The following is a 22355-nucleotide window of genomic DNA, read 5'->3' as shown; positions in this document are numbered from 1 at the left end:
GATTTCCATCGTACTGCAGCTGTGCTGGCTGGTGAAAAATAAACGCCTCCCCCACTGCAGTGTCGCACTAAGAAGCCCAGGGAACATGGGGACAGTGATCGAACGCAAAAGAAGAATTTTGATTGAAAGATGGCATTGGATGCGCCAATAAAAGAGCCACTATTCCTTGTATGCATGTATGCATGGGAAGTGGGGTAATATACAGTATCCACCTGTCGTGCCGTAATATCTACCCATCACACAGAGTTCACCCTGCTTCTCTTAAGCCTGCCAGCATTGCCTGCCTCCACGTCTAGGCTTTGCTGCCGCAGAGCTCTGTTGTCCCAAGACTGCCTCCTAGCTTCCTCAGCACTTCTCTCAAACGAGTTTTCCCGATTTGATTGTGCAGTGACAAATTTGGTGAGGCGGCATACATCCATGCTACTACCTGATCCTATGCTTTCCAACGTCGTTGCTGCTAGTGATGATGAAATATGCAATTCAGCGAACTGTTGGCCCAACTGCACATTCTGATCCTTGAAGGCGTTTTGCGGTTCAAAGACAGCAGCCTCAGGGCTGAACACAAACCGCTTTGATCTACAGGCCATGGGCAAAGGCCACGTAGCGCCTGTCTGTACCACATACTGCGCACAGAATGTGCTTTTGGTGCTCGCTAAATCGAAGCCATCAGAACCTAAATGGTCATTTGGTGCGATATCGTCAACAAACGAAGAGTTGCTGCAATCCTTTTGAAACGGAGATGATGCCCTCTTGTTCGCCCGACCGTTCCACTGCCCATCTCCGGCCTCTGTATCTTCTGGGTATGAACATAGCGTAGAGTCTGAGGCAAGGTCCGGTATCGTTGATGAGACTGTTGTAGACGGCGACGAAACCGTCTCGGCGAGATAGATGTTTGCTTTGCAAACTTGGAGATTGTTGAGGAGAGCTTGTTCATCACGCTCTCGATTTTGGATTTCTTTCTCCAGCTCACGCATGCTTTGTCGGATCTTTTTCTTTTTCCTAACAGGCAAGGACGAGTCGGCAGCAAGCCGCCGTTCATTCCGAGCTTGCTTCTTCCGTAGCGCCTGCAAATAGGTAACGCAGTTGGCAAGTCCGTTTTCCAACAAGTCCTTTTCAAGCTCCAGTCTCGACACCTGGGCGGAAATGGGAAAGGTGTCCTCAATGGGTAAGAAGTAGCTACTATGCGTGGTGGAGGCCATCCAAGGCTGGCATAGATTGGTATAACACCTCATGACGAAAGGCATGGACAGGGTATCGGTGTGAAAGCTTTTACGGTGTCTCAAGAGGATGCATCGCGAGTCGAAAACGAGGTTATTGTATGGCTATGTCTAGCACAGGAAACCAAGGCTGGCGCTGGGGTCGGTTGGAGCCGTCCCTTGCACGATGGGCGGAGGCGGCGGGCTACCACATCTAGAATCCAATGGAGATCACGTCGTCTTGGCAAAGGGCTGTTCCAATAATTCAGGAGGCGCAAAGTCCGGGAGGCAAAAGGGGAGCGAGGAATCAGAAGCCTTTGGAGGATCATCTACCGAAAGCCCGTCACAACAGCCAGATCACGAGCGTCGCGACCAGAGGCTAGGTTCGCGCCGTTTGGTTATGGCGTAGTACGCAACTCTCGTATCCAGCAGCTGGGAACGCCACGACCCTTGGAATGGTACTATTTTGCTATTGTTCGCTTCCGACAATCAGAAAGGTCACAAAGGGGTTCTGGGAGGCTTGCCGGTGGGAGCCCTGTGCTGATAGCATTCTAGAGCAAGTTAGTCAAAGGCGACTTGCAATTGGCCCGAGCTGGCTAAAGTCGGGTAGCGCAGAGTACGAAGGAGGTTCCTTGATGCCTTTGTACGAGAAGCTTTCTGGCGTTCTGGAGCGTGAAAGGAGCATTTGCAAGCAAGGGGCCACAATTTCTAGTGCCTAAAAGTGCCTATATTCAGCTTTATTCAACCGGTACTGAGGGCAGCTGAAGGTATCTTTCGATTCCTTCTCACAGCCCTAGCCGCAGTCGCTGTTGGCCCATGATGGCGTCGCGAGATTGGTATGCAAGGGGGGATGCCGTGTGTGAATGGTGGGCAGCATAAGATGCGCATCATTATCCCGGGGATACGGGAGTCTCGGTGAAAAACAGGCGTCAGGAAGGGGATTTCCAAAAGTTGCTTCGCAATAGTCATCGGCTCAGTTCTTGAACAGGATGAGGCCGGTGATGTGATTACCTGAATAGGTACAAGGTCACGCCACGGCGGTGAGGGCAGACTGCTTCTTTGCGGCCGTTGAAGCAAAGTGCGTCGGCCGCGTCGGTACCTGCATGCATGTAATGCTGTCGTAATCGTCCATGGCTGGCAGGTTCCGTAGTCGGGCGATGAGCCTGTTGCTTGTGTGTGGTAGGCGTACTTGGGCCATGGCGGCATGTCGTATGTACTAAGTAGATGGGGCTCCACTCGTCGTGCCTTCCCCCGCGGTACATGCGGTGCCCAAGTAACCAGTGTGGCGATGGAAGTCCATCCCTCAACACAATCGATCCATCTGCAGCCAGCCGGGCATCAAACATCGAACCCCCATCCATGCCTGCGAGTCCAGCTGTGCCGTTCTCACCTCATCCTGTGTGGGTGCACTTCACCTTTCTCATTACTCGGACACATGTGTCAAGCCCCGTGGCTGGCTCCGCTGTGACGGCATCGGCTATGCAGGCCATGCAGGCTGTTCAGCAACCCCGCAGCACCGTTGCCCATACTGGGTGTATAATCAAGCCAGGATACTCTCGTCGCGCTTTGTCGCGGCCGTGCTGGAGATGATACTACACGGCGCCGTGCAGCATGTGCCTGGGCGGGTTTTTCGGCCTTGGTTTCCCCACACGAGAGGATTTGCGTACGTACTCTGGCTGCATGGCCGGCCATGGATGTCAGACTCCCCTGCCCATCCTCGTTCAGTAGACAGTGACGTCACCACTGTAGCCTTATAGCATCCAGAGCATCCATCTGTCAGCCAACTGCCCTTCTTGCGGGCCCCAATGCTGCTTGCTCTGCAATCTGCTGAGGCGGGGTTCCTGGTGATGACGGGAACATCCTTCCTACGCCATAAGCGCTTTTGGCGTACCGCTGCAGAGCGTGAGAGGCATCGCCGTCTTGATTTGCTGTCCTGTGGCGGGTGACATGAACCACAGCCACTAGTCAGGTTAAACTTGTCCGGGCAACGCCTTGGTCATGTAGTATCGACATGTTTGAAATGCACATCTACCGGGCCTAAGTTACCGTCAGCTACCGCATAGCATAAGCTTCTAGGTACCCACATTACGTACTTTTCTCCTACCTACTATAAGTACTACGCAGCATCCAGCTCTTTTCGAAACCAACAAGACTGCTCGTCTTGAGCCAACACTTGCACCGAAACAAACTGACCCAAAGATTTGCAACAACATGGCCGCCGAAATCATCGACATACGTGTTGATAAAGCCGAATCCGATATCCTTGCCGATATCAAAAAGGGCCTTCGGCCGGCCGCCGGTGCCGAGAAGACTTTGCCCACGTTGCTGCTCTACGAGTAAGCAGGCACGCATCAAGCTAAAGGTGATTGCTAATCTCCTCCCCATCTCCACAGCCAGGAAGGACTTCGTCTATTCGAACAAATCACATACCAGGAAGAGTGAGGAACTCCATCCACTAGGGGCTTGGCTGGCAGGCTGACAAACATCCTTCGCATCAGGTACTACCTGACTAATGCCGAAATTGAAGTGCTTGAGACGTATGCAGATAAAATAGCCCAACGCATTTCCCCAGGCTCAATCGTGGTGGAATTGGGGAGCGGGTAGGATCTCGGCTCCCACCATAAAGGAGATTGGAAACGAGCCTCGTGCTTCGTAAGTACTAATATCACTACAGTAATCTGAGAAAAGTCAACATACTGTTGCAGGCCATTGATCGTCTGGGCAAAGACATCGAGTACTACGCCGTCGACTTGTCCCTACCTGAGCTGGAAAGAACATTCGAACAGATACCCATAGGTAAGTGAGCGCAATTCGACACGGCGTTGTTGAACAAGTTGCACACATAAGCGCCTTTATCTGCTCTGGTCTAAAGGTAGAAAAAATGCGTTGGCGACCGTCATCGGGCTTCGCCTGGGGTCTGCATAGGTATAACGCAACAAACCCCGCGCTAGTCTACCATCGTACCTATCTATCGCACAGCCGGCATGGCAATGCCACATGACTCCTTGATTACGAAGGCTTGCTGACCACCTGCGTAGTGGGGTATAGCCATGTCAAATGCTTCGGACTCCACGGAACGTACGATGACGCTCTCGAGTGGCTCAAGTCTCCCGCTGTCGAAGCCAAACCCAAGACAATCCTTTGGCTAGGCTCCAGTTTGGGCAACTTCAAGCGTCATGAAGTCCCGCCGTTCCTTGCCGGATTCGGCAAAGTCTTACAAACTGGTGATGCCATGCTTATCGGTATCGATTCCTGCAAAGATCCCAAAGTATATTGCCTCCCACGAATTGTACGCAAGATAAACACTGACCTTCGACCTACGCTAGCGCGTGTTCCATGCATACAACGACCGCGACGGTGTTACCCACAGATTCATACTCAACGGACTCAAGCACGCAAACGCTCTCATGGGGGAAAACGCTTTTAACTTGGACGACTGGCAAGTCATTGGCGAGTATGATATAAAGGCTGGGAGGCATCATGCTTTTGTAGCACCGCGTAAAGACGTCGTCATCGATGGAGTACCAATCAAGCAGGGTGAGAGAATCAGAATCGAGGAGAGCTACAAATACAGCCGCGAAGAAGCTACGAAGCTCTGGGAGCTCGCCAAATTTGCTGAGAACGCGGTGTGGGCTAATTCAAAGGGTGATTACGGTGAGTATGCACTGAAGATGATGGAGTGATGACGCATATCTGATAGTCTTAGGTCTTCATATGGTCTCCAAGCCCTCGTTCTTTTTCCCCACCATGCCAGAAGAGTATGCAGCAAGGCCCGTGCCTTCTCTTACTGAGTGGCAGGAACTCTGGAAAGCCTGGGATGCTGTTTCGAAACAAATGATCCCAAAAAGCGAGCTGCTTGCCAAGCCTATCCAACTCCGAAATGAGTGTATCTTCTATCTCGGCCATATTCCTACGTTTCTCGACATTCACATTGCCCGTGCCACTGGTGGAAAGCCCACAGAACCCGCCTATTTCTGGAAGATCTTTGAGCGTGGTGTAGATCCTGATGTTGATGACCCAACCTTATGCCATGCCCACTCCGAAGTCCCGGAAGAGTGGCCACCATTGGATACGATTTTGCAATACCAACAGACTATTCGTAAAAATGTTGAAGCGCTCTACGATTCTGGAGAAGCAGAGAACAACGGTCGTGTTTCACGGGGATTGTGGATAGCCTTCGAGCATGAAGCAATGCATCTGGAGACCTTGCTCTATATGCTTATTCAAAGTGACAAGGTCTTGCCACCTCCAGGAATCAAACGACCGGATTTTGTTGCTTTTGCCGCACAGTCAGAAGTTATGGCTGTTGAGAATGAATGGTTCACGGTCCCAGAGTCTGACGTAGACATCGGACTCAATGACCCAGAGAAGGATTTTGGAAGCAAACGATACTTTGGCTGGGACAATGAGAGACCCCGTCGATCAGTACACGTGAAGTCCTTCCGTGCCAAGGCCCGGCCTATTACAAATGGAGAATATGCCACATACCTGCTCCAGACAGGCAAGAAAGGTGCGTACCATTCGTACACAATATGTCGATGCTGTTTCAGTAGTTCCAGGATCATTTGCATCGTAACACGACTGCACCTTGCTGACTTGGATTGACTAGGAATACCCGCATCTTGGTGCGACAAGGCTGATTCCAACGGCGACGACACAAACGCCACGAAGAGAGACAGTGTTGTCAATGGCTACTCGAATGGCAATGGTGAATCCTCGCAGGGTATGGTTGAAGGAAAATTCGTGCGTACAGTATACGGAACTATCCCATTGAAGTTGGCCATGGGCTGGCCTGTTATCGCATCCTATGATGAGCTTGCTGGGTGCGCGCAATGGATGGGTGGTCGCATCCCCACCATGGAAGAGGCACGAAGTATCTACGCTTATGTCGACAGCATCAAGCCAGAGTTTGAGCAGTCGCTCGGCAACACGATACCAGCAGTCAACGGGTACGTTTTTGAGAGCCAGTCAGGCAGAGTCAGATGTCTAACACAGCACAGCCACCTGCTTAACGAAGGCGTGTTTGAGACACCGCCATCACACCATTTGTCCAATGGCAACTCCGGCGCAGCAACAAGTCTTAAGCCACGCGATCTCTTCATCGACCTTGAGGGGACCAATGTGGGTTTCAAACACTGGCATCCAGTCTCGGTGGCCGAAAAGGGCGACAAGCTCTGTGGGCAATCCGATCTGGGCGGTGTTTGGGAGTGGACTAGTACTGTGCTGGAGAAGCATGATGGCTTTGAGCCGATGGAGCTTTATCCAGGTTACACAGGTATGGGGAACTTCTACGGGTTTCTATCGCTCGGCTTATATGCAACATCATATCGCTGACAGTAAGCAGCCGACTTCTTCGACGGCAAACACAACATAACTCTGGGTGGATCCTGGGCAACGCATCCGCGCATTGCTGGGCGTAAGACATTGTAAGTACACCAGAGCGCGTGTAGCCAAGACTGTGTCGCTGACTTGTTGAAGCATCAACTGGTACCAGCGTAATTATCCTTATGTCTGGGCCGGGGCCCGTATCGTGACAGATGTGTAGTAGTAGGCTAATAACCATATATGACTTGGATGCGGTTATGACGCCTTGTAGTTTTGCAGCCGGAGGAAGTGGTGGTGAATGGGTGGGAACCATAGCGGCTCACTGCAGCCTTTCACCGCAGCATCAAGGATCTCCCCCGTCACACACGTCTCCTTTCACTTTTTGATGAATTCGCCCGCACGGCTATATAGTTGTTTCGCTATGTCCAGTCACTTCAGCTTCAGTCTACTTGTAACGCTCACGCTCTTTCCATAAATTGTCTAGATCATGTATCATTCGTCCACAGTGAACTACACAGGCACACACCTTCCCAAACGGCTTATACTGAAGCGCGGTTCTTGCCTGGGCCTCTGATGAAACAAGAGTCTCTATACAATCGTCTCAAACGCAGCAACAAGCTCAGGAACCAACAGCTTGTGCATGACACACTACTGAATATTCAACGGGACACCTCTGAGCAGCCTGGACAGCTTCGCATTTGCTATTGCGGTATCACAATGCCGGAAAATCCTTCCCTTTCTCTACGCAAGGACCTGATAACATGCTCATGCCGACATTGAGCCATTAAGACCTTTGACAAATCATGCATCAAGATCTGGGACGTCAAGTAAAGATGCTCGCTCAAACAGTTGATCAGCTCTTCAGTATGACAGAAGGCGTTTTAGAACAGTTAGTACCTGGAAGGCTGCGGGGACGTTTTGGAAATCTCTCAGGCATCAGGGTTTCTCATAGGTCGTGAAACAAATTTTTTGAAAGGTGTTAGAAATACTGCGGGACTATTGGGAGTTTGTGAGTGAGGAAATTGATTTGGGACAGACCTCAAGCTATTGGTCATCCGTTGCAGTCATGCATAGACGCAAACCACGCACGTTTACAAACGATGCGTAAATGTCAGATAAAATAAAACTCAATTGGTTGACAGGAGACAGGAAGACATGAGGGTGTAAAGGACCAACTAGATTCGTGATGTTCATGTCCCACAAGCATCAACTACGGTACGCACACGTCCATATCCATAGTTGAGTGCACTGTGCAGTATACTGCGTTCTATACCGCACTGAACTCAACGATATTTAAGAGCAGCCACGCTACTCTGAACTTTCCGAGCCATTTTTTCACAGCAGAAATCAACACACAGGACAAAATACTACACCTTGTGCTCACCTCAAAGTCCCCACAACACCAAGCAAATCCCACAAAAACACCTTCAAAATGGACACTCCCCTATCAAACCGCAGCATGTCCACCATCACCACAGTCGCCCTGTCGCGCACCCAATCCTACACATACCCCTTAACTCAAGTGTCCAACGGCGCCACTACATCATCATCTCCACCAACCTCTCTACCAAGCAACTCTTTCCTCTCCACAAAACTCACCCGTCGCTCCCGAGCAAAGCAGCACAAACATTTCAACTCCTTACACATCAACATCGAAATGTCAGACCTTACGCTCACCCGTCCCGACAACCAAGCTCTCCCCAACTCCACCGATGTTGGTTACGATGGAGACGACGAAGACAACGGCGCTGAGTGCGTAAACGTCAATCTTTTTCACGCTGGCGCTGTGTACGGTTGATAGTATGGAGATTATACGCCAGGATTCGGAGGAGAAGTGGAAGGGTAACCGGAGTAGGAGTGGCAGCGCAAGTGTGAGTGGGAGTACGAGTACGAGCGTCATGGGTGGGGTTAAGAGGACGGTTGTGAAGATGGGGGTTAGTATGAGGAATGGGTTTAGGGGGTTGGTTAGGAAGTTCACCTTTTGAGAGAAAAAGGGACATGCTCGGTTTTTCGTTGTTTTTCTTCTTCTTCTTCCTCTTCTTCTTCTTCTTCTTCTTGTTGTTGTTGTTGCTGCTGTTTCTTTGAATACGTACAATCATACGAAGAGGGGAGGGGGGAGAAGAGGTCATAGGATCAGATAACGTGTTGTGTATACAAAATAATCACGGTGAATTTTCTTTGCTGTGAAATTAATGTGCACTATTGATATGTAATCCCACATGTCAGGAGCGAAAACCATTGATGCCGCTTCCCCTTCTTCTCTCCGGTAACCTGTTCACCACGTTGTGAATTGTTCGTGCTCACTCGTGCTACATCACTACCTATCTCTCGCATGCCAGGAGCACTTGGACTTGTTCCTGTCTTGTCATCATTGTTCCAAAGAAAACGATTTTTTATATCGTTTCGAGCCTCGTTATTCTGCTGCAAGATCTGAATCACACCTGATGTCTTGATATTGCAGGCGGAAGGAGACACGGCATTGGATGGAGGTAGTGTTGGATGCAAATGTGACTGTGGAAGGTAATACTTCGGATTCGGATAGCCCAGATTGAGTTTGCGGCTTTTGTTCATGGCGGAGCTGCTCGTATCCCCGGGACCTTGAGTATGAAGTGGACAGTATCGGTCTGGCACATCGTGGTCGCAGATTGTCATGCGCACCGTCGAATCTGGCTTACTGTTAGCTTGCCTTTGTGATGAACTATTTGAAGAATCTGAAGTCACATGGGGGGATCCAGACTCTCTAAGAATACGTATTTCATGTTCCAATGAGTTGCGGCAGTTTCGTTCGCTATCATCGAATCGACCACCAGTGACAAAAGATGATGTGTTGGAAAATTACCTTCTCGCATCGGCATTTGAGCCCTCATTTTGTGGTAATCGTTGTACATCGAGTGGAGGGTATCTTGGCGGGTTCAATGCGCTAACGCGGAAAAGGTAAGGACGGTGTATAATCGGATCTCGCTCAAATGACCGGGTTTCTTTCAATATCTTCTCCCGGAGATCTGAATTGAAGTCTTGGCTACTCAGCTGTTTCTTGAGCTCGCCAATTGATGGCGCTGTTCTGCCACTGAAGCACACAAGAAATTTTTCAGCGTGAGTTTCTGGTCCAAACTGCGAGCGGAGGTGCTGGAAGGCTTGGAGAAGATGGATATCTGCGCAAGTACCTCGCTGATAACTCCATTTCCCTTCGATGATTGTGGTGTGGAAAGCGCTCATAACCGAGATCAGCACATTTTGAAGCGTTGGGAGTCTGAGACGAGCTGCGAGTGCCCATGCTTGCGCGAAGATAAGAAGAAAGTTGGGATCGGTAGCGTGGCTTCTAAAGAGCGAAAGAGATTCATCGCCATCCAGGTAGGCGAGTACATTGCAGAAGGACTGGGGCTCTACGTTCGGTAGGACAACGCCGGGCGCCAAAGCACCAAGTTTTAGACAGCGTTCACGCATGCAATGGTTGAGTTTGATATACGTAAGATCATTGGGACAAGTACCAACTGCGATGGTGATGCTGCTCCATATGGGTCTGTTAGGCATGGCGCAATTGTCCGTGAGTTGTCATGCAATGAAGTGAGATGCATCTCTTTATCAACCTTGAAAATCTCTTAGGTCTGAGTATTGAGTAGTTTGTGTCTTGAACCGCCTCTGTCTTGAGTTTGCAATATAGGCAAACCTAGTCTTGCATTTGACTATAGTTTATCTTGGGTTTTGTTCTTTGTTGACCTGCGGATGTTGTACTGAGATAAGCAGAATTTGTGATTTTCTAATGTACAGTGGTATATCGATGTTTTGCAAAACAAGGGGGTGATGTGCAAAGTATCTGAAAATACAAACACAGTGTTTGAGACAATGCAAACTCAGGACCGTTGTTGTAATTGACGCTTCCAATATCGCACAAGTGGCTTCCAGATGTTTGTTTTCCCATCGAGCTGAGAATACGCCACGCCCAGAAGCCCACCTGCAAAATGAGCCTAGTGATGTCAATGGCTTTGTTCATAAGGGAACGAGCGAAAAACTTACTGCATGTCCAAAATTGACAAAGCTGTATCCGCGAATCATACCGATAAAATCAAAAAGCATAATGGCAGGCAGCACATGTTGAGCCTCAAAATGCACAGGTACAAACAAAATTCCCAGTCCAGCGTGTGGGTACTGCATGCAGAAGATACCGAGGATACCAAAGAGCGCACCCGATGCTCCTCCACAGCGAATGAAAATCTCGGGGATGGGTCGTTTCTGAATGGGTATCAAAGTCGACCAATGCTGCGCGAAACCAGACAGCACACCGGCTGATAAGAAGAAAGACAAGGTATGGTATGGGCTACCCTCGAATAGGCGTGAGTATCCAACTGGTTTCATAAAGTTGTTCAAGAAGTACATGTTTACAAAGAAATGCAACGCTCCAGAATGTACAAACATGGACGTAAACTGGGTGTAATTAACATTGCGGATAGGGAGATGCCAGAGCGTATCCCATGTCTGTGGCATGATAAAGCTGCTCAGGTAAATCCCGCTGTTGGCTCCAATGATTCCATATGTGATTCTTGAGATAGGATCCAAGCTGTTCCACGCTCCAGTAGCAACTTCAGTTGGTGTTGGTGCAGTGCGCCGAGGAAGGGCCCATTGCGGCTTCGGAAGCCATCCTCCAGCAGATATAGACTGGTCTTTGATCTCTCTCTTAGCTTCCAAATAGGAAAGGCCGACAAAGATCCCACTTGATACAAATATGGCCCATATTGCCGGCCGTAGGTATCGAACTTTGATGTGTTTGAGTTGCTCTAGGATCGCATCTTGATCTAGCTCTGGTGCTGGAGAATGATTGCCTTCATCGGTGCGAACTTTGGAGTATTCCTTTACAAGATTCTCTGATATTTCCGGTGTGTTTTGCGGTACGTGTGATTGTTCATTGGAAGGCCTTGGCGCTCTTCTTTGTGGTACACGTTGTGCACGCGTCTCGGAAAAGCTACGCAGCTGATTAGGAAGGCAACGATATTTTGGTAGCGTCGGCGCTCGAGATATGTGGCATGTCAGCCGCAATAGTGGCCTAGCAGATTTAAACGCCGACATGAGACAAGTGAACCAGATGCAGCGCGTGGTGGAGATGTGGGTGTGCTGGTGCGAACTTTCCAACGGCGTCGGCCCGACTAGTAGCGCAAGGTCCGTGCGGCGTCATCACCATTCACAGACAGGCGTTCTACTCCTCCGCCATCGTCCTGACTACTAGACTAGTCGTTATCCATACCATGCTGCATTTCATTCTAGGTTTATTGCATTCACTTATGTATTGACTATCTTTGCACTGATCTAGGACCACTTTTCCATGGATACAAAGTACGCGCCACGAAATTGGAATGTCCAGAATGTGTTCGCCCTGGCTCGCTGAATGTGAACGGGATCGATCTATATTACTGCTTAACATATTTTTGGTATATTCTAAAGCATTACAGCTAGGAATTGAGGATCCAAACTATCTCCGGTAGCAACCTGAAATCAACATTACTCTTTACAGCAACCCGAGTGAATGCATCTGCGCCACCTAAGCCTGTTTGCCAACAGCAGCTGCTGGTGCGGTGTGACTGCTCGAACTGCTAGCATTTGCCTCGTAGTGGTTCTGCTCCATCAAGCTCCAGTCACCGATTTGCTCGTCTCCGAATTGGTCAAGGTCCAGGCCCATCATCTCTGCCTCCGAGGTAACACGAAGGTGCATGCCCGGGATGAACTTGAGTATGTACAAAAGGATGCACGAGACGACGAACGAATAAGATGCGATCGCGACGATCTCAGCGAGCTGACGCCCGACCTGGACGCCGACACCATCCATGGCACCGAGAGCATCGTAAGGGCCCATACCATCGAGATCATAGACCCATGATTGCGCAAAAATACCGGTGAGGAAAGATCCGACCATACCGCCAATTCCATGCAGTTTGAAGACGTCCATGCCCTCGTCGATCTTGATCCACTTGTCGACATTTTGGCAAAGAGAGCAGATGGCACCGGTAAGGAAGCCGATAAGTGCGGCGATCCAGAGAGAGACGTATCCTGCAGCTGGCGTAATTCCTACGAGTCCAGCGATGGCACCTGAACAAGCACCAACAACGGAAAAGTGTCCTTTGGTGCGGACGTACTCCACCATGACCCAGCCAAGCACACCGAAAGAGGCAGCAGTGTTAGTGTTGAAGGCAGCTACCATGGAGCGGACGCTGGCATTGAGCGCACTGCCTCCGTTGAAGCCAAACCATCCAAACCAAATAAAGACGGTACCTATGAAGACTAGTGTGGGGTTATGTGCCTTTCCGTGGATCTTGTCACCCTTGTGGAGACGCTTGCCGAGGACGAAGGCATAAGCGAGTGCAGACCATCCAGATGCGATGTGGACAGGGCCACCTCCGGCGAAGTCAAGGGAAGGGAGATTAAACAACCAGCCGTTTCTATTGAGTTGTTAGCTACGATAGACCTTGTCTGTTGCCGAGTTTAACATACGAGTTCCAGGTCCAGCAAGCAATCGGGCAGTAGACAATGGTCGCCCAGCAAAAGGCAAAGACCATGGATGGTAGAATACGTCCACGCTCAAAAGATCCACCAATAACGAGCTGCACAGTACACGCGCAGAACAATAGTTGATACAAGCCTATGTAACCAGTTAATATATCATGTATAAGCTGACTGGACATAGGTCGCTTACAGAAGACGATCTCTGGCAAGAGTGGTGATCCAGGTGATGGTGCAGACATCACATCTTTGAGACCGAAATTGGCCATGTTTCCAATAAAGGGGCCAGCAGTACGGGAGTAGGCCAATGAATAGCCCCAGAACATCCACTGGAAGGTCACGCTTTACGCTGTCAGCAAGCCTCGCTGCACAGAATGGACTGTCGTTGAACTTACACGCCCATCACAGCAAACGACTGAAAGAGCAATGATAAGGCAGACTTGCGGCGTGCAAGACCAGAGTATAGGAAACCGATTCCTGGTATGATCAGGAAGACTAGGAAGGCCATTATCATCAAATAGACGTAATGGAACTCCAGTCCAGTATACTGGAGGTTGACATTTTCTTGGTCCGGGTTGCCGCCATTGGGCTTCGCCGGGTCAAACTCTGGCTGTCCATCTGTCAGTCGTCCCGTCCACGACTGAAGAAGCCGTTACTGATTCCACTTACAGCTGATGCTGGGTCCATAGTGTAGAGACGTCGAGTTTTGCTGTAAAATTCGAGCCTCAAAACAAATTATGGGACGGGTGATCCAGCGCGCAAAAGAGTACTCAGGATCGTACATATACTTCGGGGCATATCACTCAATGGCTTGCCGCACCCCACAAAGGACCGCGATTGATACGCTGTTAATTCCGGCCCATGTCCTCTTTCCACACCCATACCCGAGGCCGCTGTGCCTCAAGCGTCGAGTGAAATACGGTCTTGGCAAAGATAAGGAAGGCATTCTGAGTCCAATGTCGAAGGAGCGGAGCGCAGTTGGTGGAGCGCAAGGCCTGCGCCGCTGGATTAGGCCTGTGGGATCAAGCCGAGATTGAGGGCAAAGAAGTCAAGCGCGCCGAGGCACGCATCCCAAGTTCCCAAGCCCTGGAAGCGAGTGTTGGCCTAAAACGGGGCGTGTAGAAAGCAGTGGATGCAGGGACCTTTGTGGATGATAAGGCAGGGGATGGAAGCGGTATAGCGGCATGCCCAGACGATAAGCCGTTCGCTATCACGGGCGATTGGGTGGTTGTCCGTGGCCTGACATAAAATTCTGGAATTTTACCTGATGGTGATGAGTAACGTGTCTGAGTGAGAAGATAGGCGTGACTGGTGTATCCGATATCCATAGTTAGGTCTCCCATAGGGTTTTGGGTGTGGTCGGTCGTGGCGGTTGATTCGCTCTTTAATGGTCCGTGTATCCGAACGCCAGGTCCATGCCCCATGTCATGGCGCTGATGCATGCTCCTTGGGGGCCTTGTGTCTGATCATACTGTTGACACGCAACTTGCCGCAATATCGCTATTAACCGGCAAGCCTTGAAGCATGGAAGGCCAGGGTTTTGTGGCAAGACATTGAGTGCCTGCCACCAGCACGTTCGATGATGAGCTGCACCGTGAGATTTCGAGACATATTAAGCAACCACCCTACTGCAATATGCTCCAAACAAGCAGGTAGTGACGGGAACCTTGCAGAAGATGTCTTGATTTCCGACTGCCGCAATATCCAATGCGATGAAAGTCGCTCCGCATAGTGCTCCGTGCCAGTAATTCATCTTATGCTGATCCTACGTTCGAAGAGTCCAAGATAGCCCTTGGATTCCCGCGTATACCCTGTATTTGTATCTAAGAGCTCTGGCTTTATGAAGGTGTCACGTCTCCTTTGTGGTATGTGGCACTAAGGATTATTGCCTACAGCATTAACGTAGAACCAGATCCAATTTTGCGAAGCCTGTGTCATCTGCCTTTGCATGCTCCTGAATGTCGCGCGATGTTGTGCCTTTTTTGCATGCGCATATTGTGCAGTTTGGTGCCGCAGAATAACTTACTTTGCGCCATGCCAATGCATGCAGCATCTCAAAGTAGCTAGGATGCTTGAGCAAAGCCACTATGGAGCGCTCTGCCATAAGGTAACATACTAGACTCTTTGGGCTTGCGTCACATGTAAAACCAACGGCTCGGTAGATTAATTTTTGTTAAAAACGACTAACACTCTCTGCAATGCAGTACTTGCTAAATGACCGTACATTGTAAGGTAGCATTTGTTGCCCACTACCCTCAGCGAACAAGGCAGGTTCGAATACTTTCCACAGCAGAACGTACCCGCTGTTGAGATCAAAGCAACGATTCAATGACCGAAAGAAGTGACCAGGATGGCAAGGAAACGCGTTCTAATGAACGTAGGATTGTTTTGATGTTGTATTCAGTATATGAGAGACCGAGATCGAGCTTTTCCATTGACTATCTGTTTTCCTTTGACCAAACCCTATCTTAATGTATTGAAGTCGGACTTCACGCTCCGAAAAGACTACGCGATTCTCCCTGTAATCAATACCATGTAAATTCATAATGGAAGAATGCTTCTCAACCTTTCCATCAACTAACAACTCTCACATCCTACGGCTTTTTCTTGACTCCTAGGGTGAGTTTCCACTCCGACTCACCATCTCGATCAGCGAGCTTTCCATATACCCCAATATTCTCCACACTCATGTTTTTGTTTCTTTTGTTGATTTTCGACGTCATTTGAGTATGAGCCACTTTAGCCGCCGAAGGTATGTCTTGGATTGCTCTGAGGACGTTCATCCTCATTTTTTTAGCGGTGGATTTCAGACTCTTTTTGTACTTGGCGGCGGGTATATGTGTTCTTGGTAATTTATGGCTATTTTTTGTGGTGCCAGATAAAGGATTGGGGTCGAGCGCCGCGTATCGTGGAGGAGAGACATAACTTTTCTCGTCATCGGGGTGGCATGTGACCTGGAGGAACTGATCCTGAAGAGACTCTGAATGGGAATGATAGTGGATGGGCAGAACAATCGGGTTGACCCCATGAGCATCATAGGCTATTGCGCCTGCCTTGGTGTGTTTTGTGCTGCTTGCATGCCTCGGATCTCTAGAGAAAGGTTCGATGAGAGGCCGGTCTGGAGTGGGCGAATGGGCAGCACGATGCCATGATGATGCCGAAGACTGCTTGGTTGCTTTTGATGGCTTCATAGCGCCCAAAAATCGGCGTACTGATGTTTGCGTATCGCGTTTGCAAATCGAGTTTTCACTCTGACTTGGGGGTGGGATTTGGTTAGGGTCAGTCCTCCATCTTGGGGCTGTTTCGCGACTGCAACTTGTTCGCGAAGGTGCTTCTTGGTCACACTTTGAAGACACAGGAATATACAGAGGCACACATCTTAGCAAGGGAAATGTGCCTACCGGCATCATGTAGTAGGCCATGATGAGTCCGTAGCTTAGTCGGCCGGATCTTGGTGAAGAGGAGCAACGAAATGCGACAAGAACATGAAAAAAAAGGATGATAATGAAGGGAAGGAGGAAGAGGAAGAAATGCCAGCGTTGCTTCATGTTGCATGTCTTGGTTGCAAGGAGAAATGGCACTACTTATTGCTTCATCGGAGCGGCTGATGCGGTGTGGTTCTGGTCGAGCACCGTGGCCCTGGCACCATTTCCGTGGCGTTCTGCGCATTGCCATTCTGCAGTTTACTCGTCGTATGCTCAGGTTCGAGAGCGTTATTGAATCTGTTGAATTAGTGGAAGTGGTGATTGGTGGCTGTTCCTTGATGCATGAATAACGCACACGTATAAGAGGCTGTACGCAGATTGAGGACGTGGTGCTGGGAAGAGGCGTCCGAGGAGTTTACTGCTCTCGTTCTTCGAGACATGTTAACACTAAGCCGATCTTTTCCTGGATAGGATCGCCGATCTGACGGCTGTGGTGATGGTGGTGGTGGTACCAGTGTTTTGCAGGCATAACCAGGTTCGGGCTACTATGCCGAGGCGCGTTTCTGGCGCGTTGTTGATACGTAGTAGTTTCTTTTTTGCAGCAGCAGCAGCGTGGACAGCCGAGATGGGGTAGAGCACACATGTAGATACTTCACACGTGCATACATAGATAGCAGACGTGCAGTCTTGCATCTGACGAGCGCAACCATGGTAATCCACAGTAGTATGGAGATGCAAGGTCAGCTTGGCTGGATTGGGGGTCGCGTGACGCAAGACGGAATTCCCAGTGACGTAGGTCTGTGCCAAACATCAAACAGTCCAGCCCCCCGCTCCATGCTTCCTTCAAATACAGCCCAGGCAGCAGTTGGTTTTTACGGCTTCATTCTTACTTGCATACTACGCTCATACACCTTTACACTCTGCACTGCTCCCACTCATATTCAACGCCAACTTCAATACCGCAAACATGTTCAACATTGTGCTCTCCCTACTTCTCCAGCTCTCCATGTTCATGCTGGCTGAAGCAGCTCCTCTTACAGTGCAGAAAGCCGAGCCATGGCAAGCGGGTACCGGAGGAGGCATTGTTGGATTCATTGTTCTTGTTCTCGACATCATCGCATGGAGTAAGTATCCTTCACTGGTCTCGAGCCGCGTTGTTTTACCTACTCGGGAAATAGACCCATCTGACTGCCACAATCGTGCTGACTCGTCCGTGCTACAGTTGAGATCTTCAAGTCGAACCGCCCCGTGCCCAACAAGGTCATCTGGGCTCTCGTCGTGTTCCTCTTTCCTGTTGTCGGCATGATCATCTACTACCTCTTCTCGAACCGCCAAGCCCACAACACCTACGAGCCTATTCCCGCATAGACCACTCAAAGGCCCCATTTGTCCTAGCATTCACTGCGCAACGCAACGCAAAAGCCGGATGTGATGACGACATGTGGTTTTGGGCATTGCAGCCTGGAGTAGTAATCACGCAGAAATTATGAGTGATGGTTGGGTGTTAGGCGTTCTATCATGGACCTGTGGTGGGCAATGGCGATAGGGACACTGTTCATCATTGATATCCGGCCTATTTACAAGTTTCCTTTCTTATCTCGTTGACTATTGACGCAATAACCAATCTATTCCAACGCAACTTCAATGTGTTACATCCCCATCGTCCCTCTTTTACTTGCTTGCTTCTCCCCAGTCACGGCTCCCCTCCCCTCCCCACCCCCCCAAAATGGGCCAGCACATCTCTTCCGTGGTATTTCTGAGAGCCCCCGGTTTACAGCTTCTATTCAGACTTCGTCCAGAATTCCTCTCCTAGTGACGAGCCTACTACTCAACGTCAGGATACCATCACTTAGGCTGATAGTGCCACTGGAAATCAAGACTTGTTCAAAACCTCGGTATTTGTCGACCTGGGCGCCGTTGACGGGCAGACCAAACGAGATAGCAAACCCGGTGGTACTAGTGCCCATGCTCATATACATGCCGGTAATTCGACGATTCTTGGTACAGATCGAGATAGCCGCAGTTTCAGCCGAGATATCGTCCCCGAGACGAAACTAAAGAAGACAAAAAGGCAATGATATTTGCGTTTGTATGCGACTCATTGAAACAAAACACGACGATCTCCGTCGAAATGTCGGCAAAAGCAAACATGTTGAGTAGGCCCAGTTTGTCAGCCAGTATCAGGAGATGATATGTCCAAAGGTTGATGACCCATTGGTCACGGCGACGAAATGGGATGTTTGCAATGAATCTGTTCCTCTTCTGACGGTATAAACAAGTGTGTGGAAGAGGGGCGTCTACATACCGTGGAATTTCACGTACAATGGAACATCTAGGGGTCCCTTGCAGAGTAATCAACACTGCATTTGTTAGTTTACTACACCGAAATGTCCATGCTACATGATACTATTTAATAGTTATTTTTGCCCTCTTTAGCTATTCTTTTATTCATGTTATCATAGCTTCCTACTACAGAGTTATAAACCATTACAGAATTTTTTTCATATACTTAAACTGTGTTATCTTATATACTTGTCACATGTTAAGAAAACAAGCGAAAAGAAGAGAGAAGAGCTTGTCTTCTTTTAGTAGTAAAATACCAGTGAGTCAAGACTAGTAGTTTCTTCGAAGCTAATTATAAAATGTCCGTAATACACCTAGTCGTGATCCCATCATGTTCCATTGCATGTGTCAGTAGGCGGTACCCATCATCCACAATAATAGCGCTGCTACGAGCAATACGTACTTCTTCAACCGAAGACCCGAAATCACAATTTCAGGAGCTACAGCACGTCGTTTATCGAAGTAATGTCGCATGACGAAGGCGAGAAATTACAGAAAAGCGATGCTGCTGCCCATAAGGATGGATCGCACGAGAATGAATTGATAGTACTTGTCATAGAGATCGACCTTCAGAAGACTAAGAACATGGGCAAAAGCTACTGATCGATGCATATGTCATATTCGGAAGCATGAGACTCGTTATTCGTTCACTTTTTTGTATCCTTGCTCCTTGCTATTTACAAGAAAATTCGAGCTCACTTAGCCAGGCTCCAGACCGGTCAAACAGTGGTCCAGCTGCTTTACCGCCTTCAAACCTTGTCAAGTTTCCCAAGCTGCTTATGCATGCAGTCTCTTTGTGGGTATGGTGCTACTATGTCGGAGATAAGAAAGTCGGCCGTGATGCGATTGGCCAATATCCCCGAGCTTGCGAAAGTCTACTAGGTATGACCGAGCGATCATAAGTAGCTATCACCGCTTTCACTTCCGTTTCCGTGACTCCGCTTGAGCCTCCATCCTCTTCAAAAATATCCAGACACTCCATACTGCAATTAGAAGTTTTGCGAAAGATATGGCTGAGGGCCCTCGCTCACGTAAAAGACCCACTGTGTAGGTCGCGCTTGTGTCTTGGCGGCTACAACCGGCGCTAACCATATTCAGCTCCTGCGTCCTCTGTCGCAGAAGAAAGATACGGTGTAACAGAGAGATGCCATGCAGCAACTGTATGAGGTCAAAGACAGGATCTTGTGTATACGAGACCCAATTGTCTCTGGATCAGAGGTTGGAAAAAAGAGCACTGGCATGCAATCAACCACAGCGCGATTTACCAGAACCAATCGTTGGCCCCACCATGCCTTCGAGAGTCTCGACTACAAATAACTTATCCTCCAGGGATCAACCTACAGACGGCAGCAACTACGCTGCGTTTGAGCTGGAAGCCATGCGGACTCGCATCACTGAACTGGAAGATAAACTGTCTCGTGCTAGTAGTAGTGTTACCCACTCGCCGTTCTCGGACTCTGCTTCTACCCCGGCTTCGACACATTCTGTGCGGACTGTCAGCTACCTGGCGACAACTGTAGATGTTCTTGAAGATACCCGGTCACCTAACGGCATTTCTATTTCTCGGGGTGTCGCACATAAAAATCGTGTATTTGGGCAAAGCCATTGGATGAACGGTTTCATCATGGTGCACATCCCATGCTTCACATCAAAGCGTACTCGATTACTGACAATGTGCGTAGTTTCGCCAAATGATTGAGATGATTGAACCGCATCTTCGAACCGGATCCATGAACTGTATTGCTGACATACAACGGGCCAAAAAGCTTGCCCGTATTATCAAAGCGAGTCGCTCTCCAGCCTGGCCTACACAGCCGTGCAGAGACTTGCCGCCCAAGCCACTTTGCGACCAACTTGTTGCCGCATACCTTCGTACCACCGAGACATTATATCGGGTCTTACACGTGCCAAGCTTTCAGCGTGCATACGAAGACATGTGGAACAATGACACAGTTCCTAGCATGTCCTTTGTAGTAATGGTCAAGCTGGTTTTAGCAATCGGCGCCACCTTTTACGACGACAACATGCCATTGCGGGCCGAAGCGACACGTTGGGTGTACGAAGCACAAACATGGCTGTCATCGCCCTCATTCAAGTCGCAGCTTGGCATTCAGTACCTGCAAAACAGCATCCTCTTGCTCCTTGCACGCGAACTTGTTGGCGTAGGCGAGGCTTTTGTGTGGATTTCGCTGGGCTCCGTGTATCGTACGGCGGTCTATATTGGACTGCACAAGGATCCGTCACAGCTTCCTGCAATGACCACATTGGAGGCAGAGATGCGCCGGCGGATGTGGAATACGGTACTTGAGTTATCGTTGCAGATGAGCATGATGTCTGGTGGGCCGCCGCTAATTTCCCAAGAGGAATACAATACTGCGCCGCCGGGGAATTTCGACGATGAGGACCTTTTGAGGGCGGATCCCGTCGCCGCGCACGACCGAGACTTTACGCAAACATCGGTGGCTATTGCTCTTCGGAAAACACTGCCGGTTCGACTTGCGATACTCAAATTTTTGAACGATATCGCTTCAAGTGGGACGTACGAAGAGACATTGCACATTGATGGAATGCTCAGAAGTGCGTCCAAGAGCTTGCGCCGCACACTGCACAGCTACAGTGCTGGCGCCCGTTCGCCGTCACAATTCACACTGCAAGCAGTCGAGTTTATTATGCAGCGCTACACGACCTGCCTCCATTTCCCCTTCTTCGCCTCTGGGCTCAAAGATCCAAGGTTCGCTTACTCACGAAAAGCGACGGTGGAATCGTCGCTCAAGATTTGTAATATAGCGCATCCGGTATGGACGGAAAGTGTTTGCTCGGTAGACGAGATGGATGTAGATCGTCTATGTCGGTGCGGCTCGGGCTTCTTCCGGGAATATGCCTTCTTTGCTTCGTTGTTCCTGACGAAAGAGTGGACCGTGCGAGTGCAGGACGATGAAGAGGACGAAGACATGATGTCGAGCCGGCTGAAGGTCGTGGTTGAACAGGCTGCGTCTTGGGCTTTAGACGCCAACCAAGCTGGCGAAACCGGGGTCAAGGGCTATCTTGTGCTGTGTCTCCACAAGGCATGGATCGACGCGACAAAACGTCGGGCCAACCGGCCAGATTTCCCACTGCTCTTGGTAGAAGCCTTGCGACGGGCCCTCGACGTGTGCGTCCCGCTGCTGGAGACGATAGCAAGCACCCAGGTGCATGGTTTGAGTGCTCATGGCGCCAACGGGCTAGAGGGGGTAGAAAAGGGCGACTTTGAATTTCCAGCCGAGGACTGGGACACGGTGATGTGGGAAACGTTCAACATGGAGGATATCGGGAGCTTTGACGCGTTCATGCCATGAAGTAGTAAGGACTTGGGGGTATGGGTCAGGCAGGCGTGGTGTGGTGTGGTCTCGTGACATGACAGCGGCTGTCATGGTTCCGAGGGGGCTAAGACGCAGCAGCATGACACGCGCCCCTGGTCAATTCCCACCCCCCAGCCGCCCGTCCATCCAACCGCCCGTAGCCATCGCGCCGCGCTCCATTCCATTAGCCACGGCGCCACGAGCAATTGAACCCTTCTGCCAGCGCTTCGCACAACAATTGG

The 22355-nt window shown here is 49.8% G+C and overlaps 8 protein-coding genes across 8 annotated transcripts; 3 read left to right on the top strand and 5 right to left on the bottom strand.

Moving 5' to 3' along the window:
* Positions 1-99: 99 nt before the first annotated feature.
* On the bottom strand, positions 100-1199 carry PSV08DRAFT_359302 (uncharacterized protein; the record flags this gene model as incomplete). Its single annotated transcript, XM_014224548.2, has 1 exon — positions 100-1199. The coding sequence occupies one exon, from the start codon at positions 1197-1199 to the stop codon at positions 237-239; it is 963 nt and encodes a 320-aa protein (XP_014080023.1). The 3' UTR covers positions 100-236.
* Positions 1200-3407: 2208 nt separating this feature from the next.
* Positions 3408-6965, top strand: PSV08DRAFT_407488 (C-type lectin protein; the record flags this gene model as incomplete). The annotated part of the gene is made up of 11 exons (XM_014224546.1): positions 3408-3532; positions 3590-3634; positions 3695-3796; positions 3871-3992; positions 4235-4464; positions 4523-4850; positions 4903-5706; positions 5806-6145; positions 6197-6471; positions 6541-6622; positions 6675-6965. 11 exons carry the CDS (start codon positions 3408-3410, stop codon positions 6739-6741), a joined length of 2520 nt encoding a protein of 839 aa, XP_014080021.1. The 3' UTR covers positions 6742-6965.
* Positions 6966-9356: 2391 nt separating this feature from the next.
* On the bottom strand, positions 9357-10052 carry PSV08DRAFT_347779 (uncharacterized protein; the record flags this gene model as incomplete). The annotated part of the gene is made up of 1 exon (XM_014224544.2): positions 9357-10052. The coding sequence occupies one exon, from the start codon at positions 10050-10052 to the stop codon at positions 9357-9359; it is 696 nt and encodes a 231-aa protein (XP_014080019.2).
* Positions 10053-10145: 93 nt separating this feature from the next.
* On the bottom strand, positions 10146-11612 carry PSV08DRAFT_216438 (uncharacterized protein). Its single transcript, XM_014224543.2, has 2 exons — positions 10536-11612; positions 10146-10486 (listed from the first exon to the last, which is right to left on the bottom strand). The coding sequence occupies exons 1-2, from the start codon at positions 11580-11582 to the stop codon at positions 10373-10375; spliced, it is 1161 nt and encodes a 386-aa protein (XP_014080018.1). The 5' UTR covers positions 11583-11612; the 3' UTR covers positions 10146-10372.
* A 170-nt stretch (positions 11613-11782) lies between these two features.
* On the bottom strand, positions 11783-13755 carry PSV08DRAFT_359298 (ammonium transporter AmtB-like domain-containing protein). The gene is made up of 5 exons (XM_014224542.2): positions 13677-13755; positions 13403-13617; positions 13201-13349; positions 12999-13146; positions 11783-12946 (listed from the first exon to the last, which is right to left on the bottom strand). The coding sequence occupies exons 1-5, from the start codon at positions 13692-13694 to the stop codon at positions 12052-12054; spliced, it is 1425 nt and encodes a 474-aa protein (XP_014080017.1). The 5' UTR covers positions 13695-13755; the 3' UTR covers positions 11783-12051.
* A 1846-nt stretch (positions 13756-15601) lies between these two features.
* On the bottom strand, positions 15602-16429 carry PSV08DRAFT_399175 (uncharacterized protein; the record flags this gene model as incomplete). The annotated part of the gene is made up of 2 exons (XM_066093573.1): positions 15602-16351; positions 16409-16429. The coding sequence occupies 2 exons, from the start codon at positions 16427-16429 to the stop codon at positions 15602-15604; spliced, it is 771 nt and encodes a 256-aa protein (XP_065949837.1).
* Positions 16430-17140: 711 nt separating this feature from the next.
* PSV08DRAFT_244052 (uncharacterized protein) lies at positions 17141-17800 on the top strand (the record flags this gene model as incomplete). Its single annotated transcript, XM_014224540.2, has 3 exons — positions 17141-17224; positions 17286-17556; positions 17655-17800. 3 exons carry the CDS (start codon positions 17141-17143, stop codon positions 17798-17800), a joined length of 501 nt encoding a protein of 166 aa, XP_014080015.2.
* Positions 17801-19402: 1602 nt separating this feature from the next.
* Positions 19403-22110, top strand: PSV08DRAFT_407485 (uncharacterized protein; the record flags this gene model as incomplete). The annotated part of the gene is made up of 3 exons (XM_014224538.2): positions 19403-19822; positions 19874-20402; positions 20458-22110. Exons 1-3 carry the CDS (start codon positions 19785-19787, stop codon positions 22108-22110), a joined length of 2220 nt encoding a protein of 739 aa, XP_014080013.1. The 5' UTR covers positions 19403-19784.
* Positions 22111-22355: the final 245 nt, after the last annotated feature.

Source organism: Bipolaris maydis (assembly GCF_028858645.1).
Source record: "Bipolaris maydis strain C4 unplaced genomic scaffold PSV08scaffold_2, whole genome shotgun sequence".
NCBI classification, from domain to species: Eukaryota; Fungi; Ascomycota; class Dothideomycetes; order Pleosporales; family Pleosporaceae; genus Bipolaris; species Bipolaris maydis.
The sequence above is the reverse complement of the archived record's forward strand: the minus strand, read 5'-3'. Positions and strand labels throughout refer to the sequence as shown.

Coding starts and splice junctions, on each gene's coding strand:
- PSV08DRAFT_216438 (XM_014224543.2), bottom strand. CDS start 11,582: ATGTCGGCGTTTAAATCTGCTAGGCCACTATTGCGGCTGACATGCCAC. Junction 10,487..10,535: donor TTGTCAATTTTGGACATGCA/GTAAGTTTTTCG, acceptor TGACATCACTAG/GCTCATTTTGCAGGTGGGCT.
- PSV08DRAFT_359298 (XM_014224542.2), bottom strand. Junction 13,350..13,402: donor TCGTTTGCTGTGATGGGCGT/GTAAGTTCAACG, acceptor GACAGCGTAAAG/CGTGACCTTCCAGTGGATGT. Junction 12,947..12,998: donor GCTTGCTGGACCTGGAACTC/GTATGTTAAACT, acceptor ACAACTCAATAG/AAACGGCTGGTTGTTTAATC.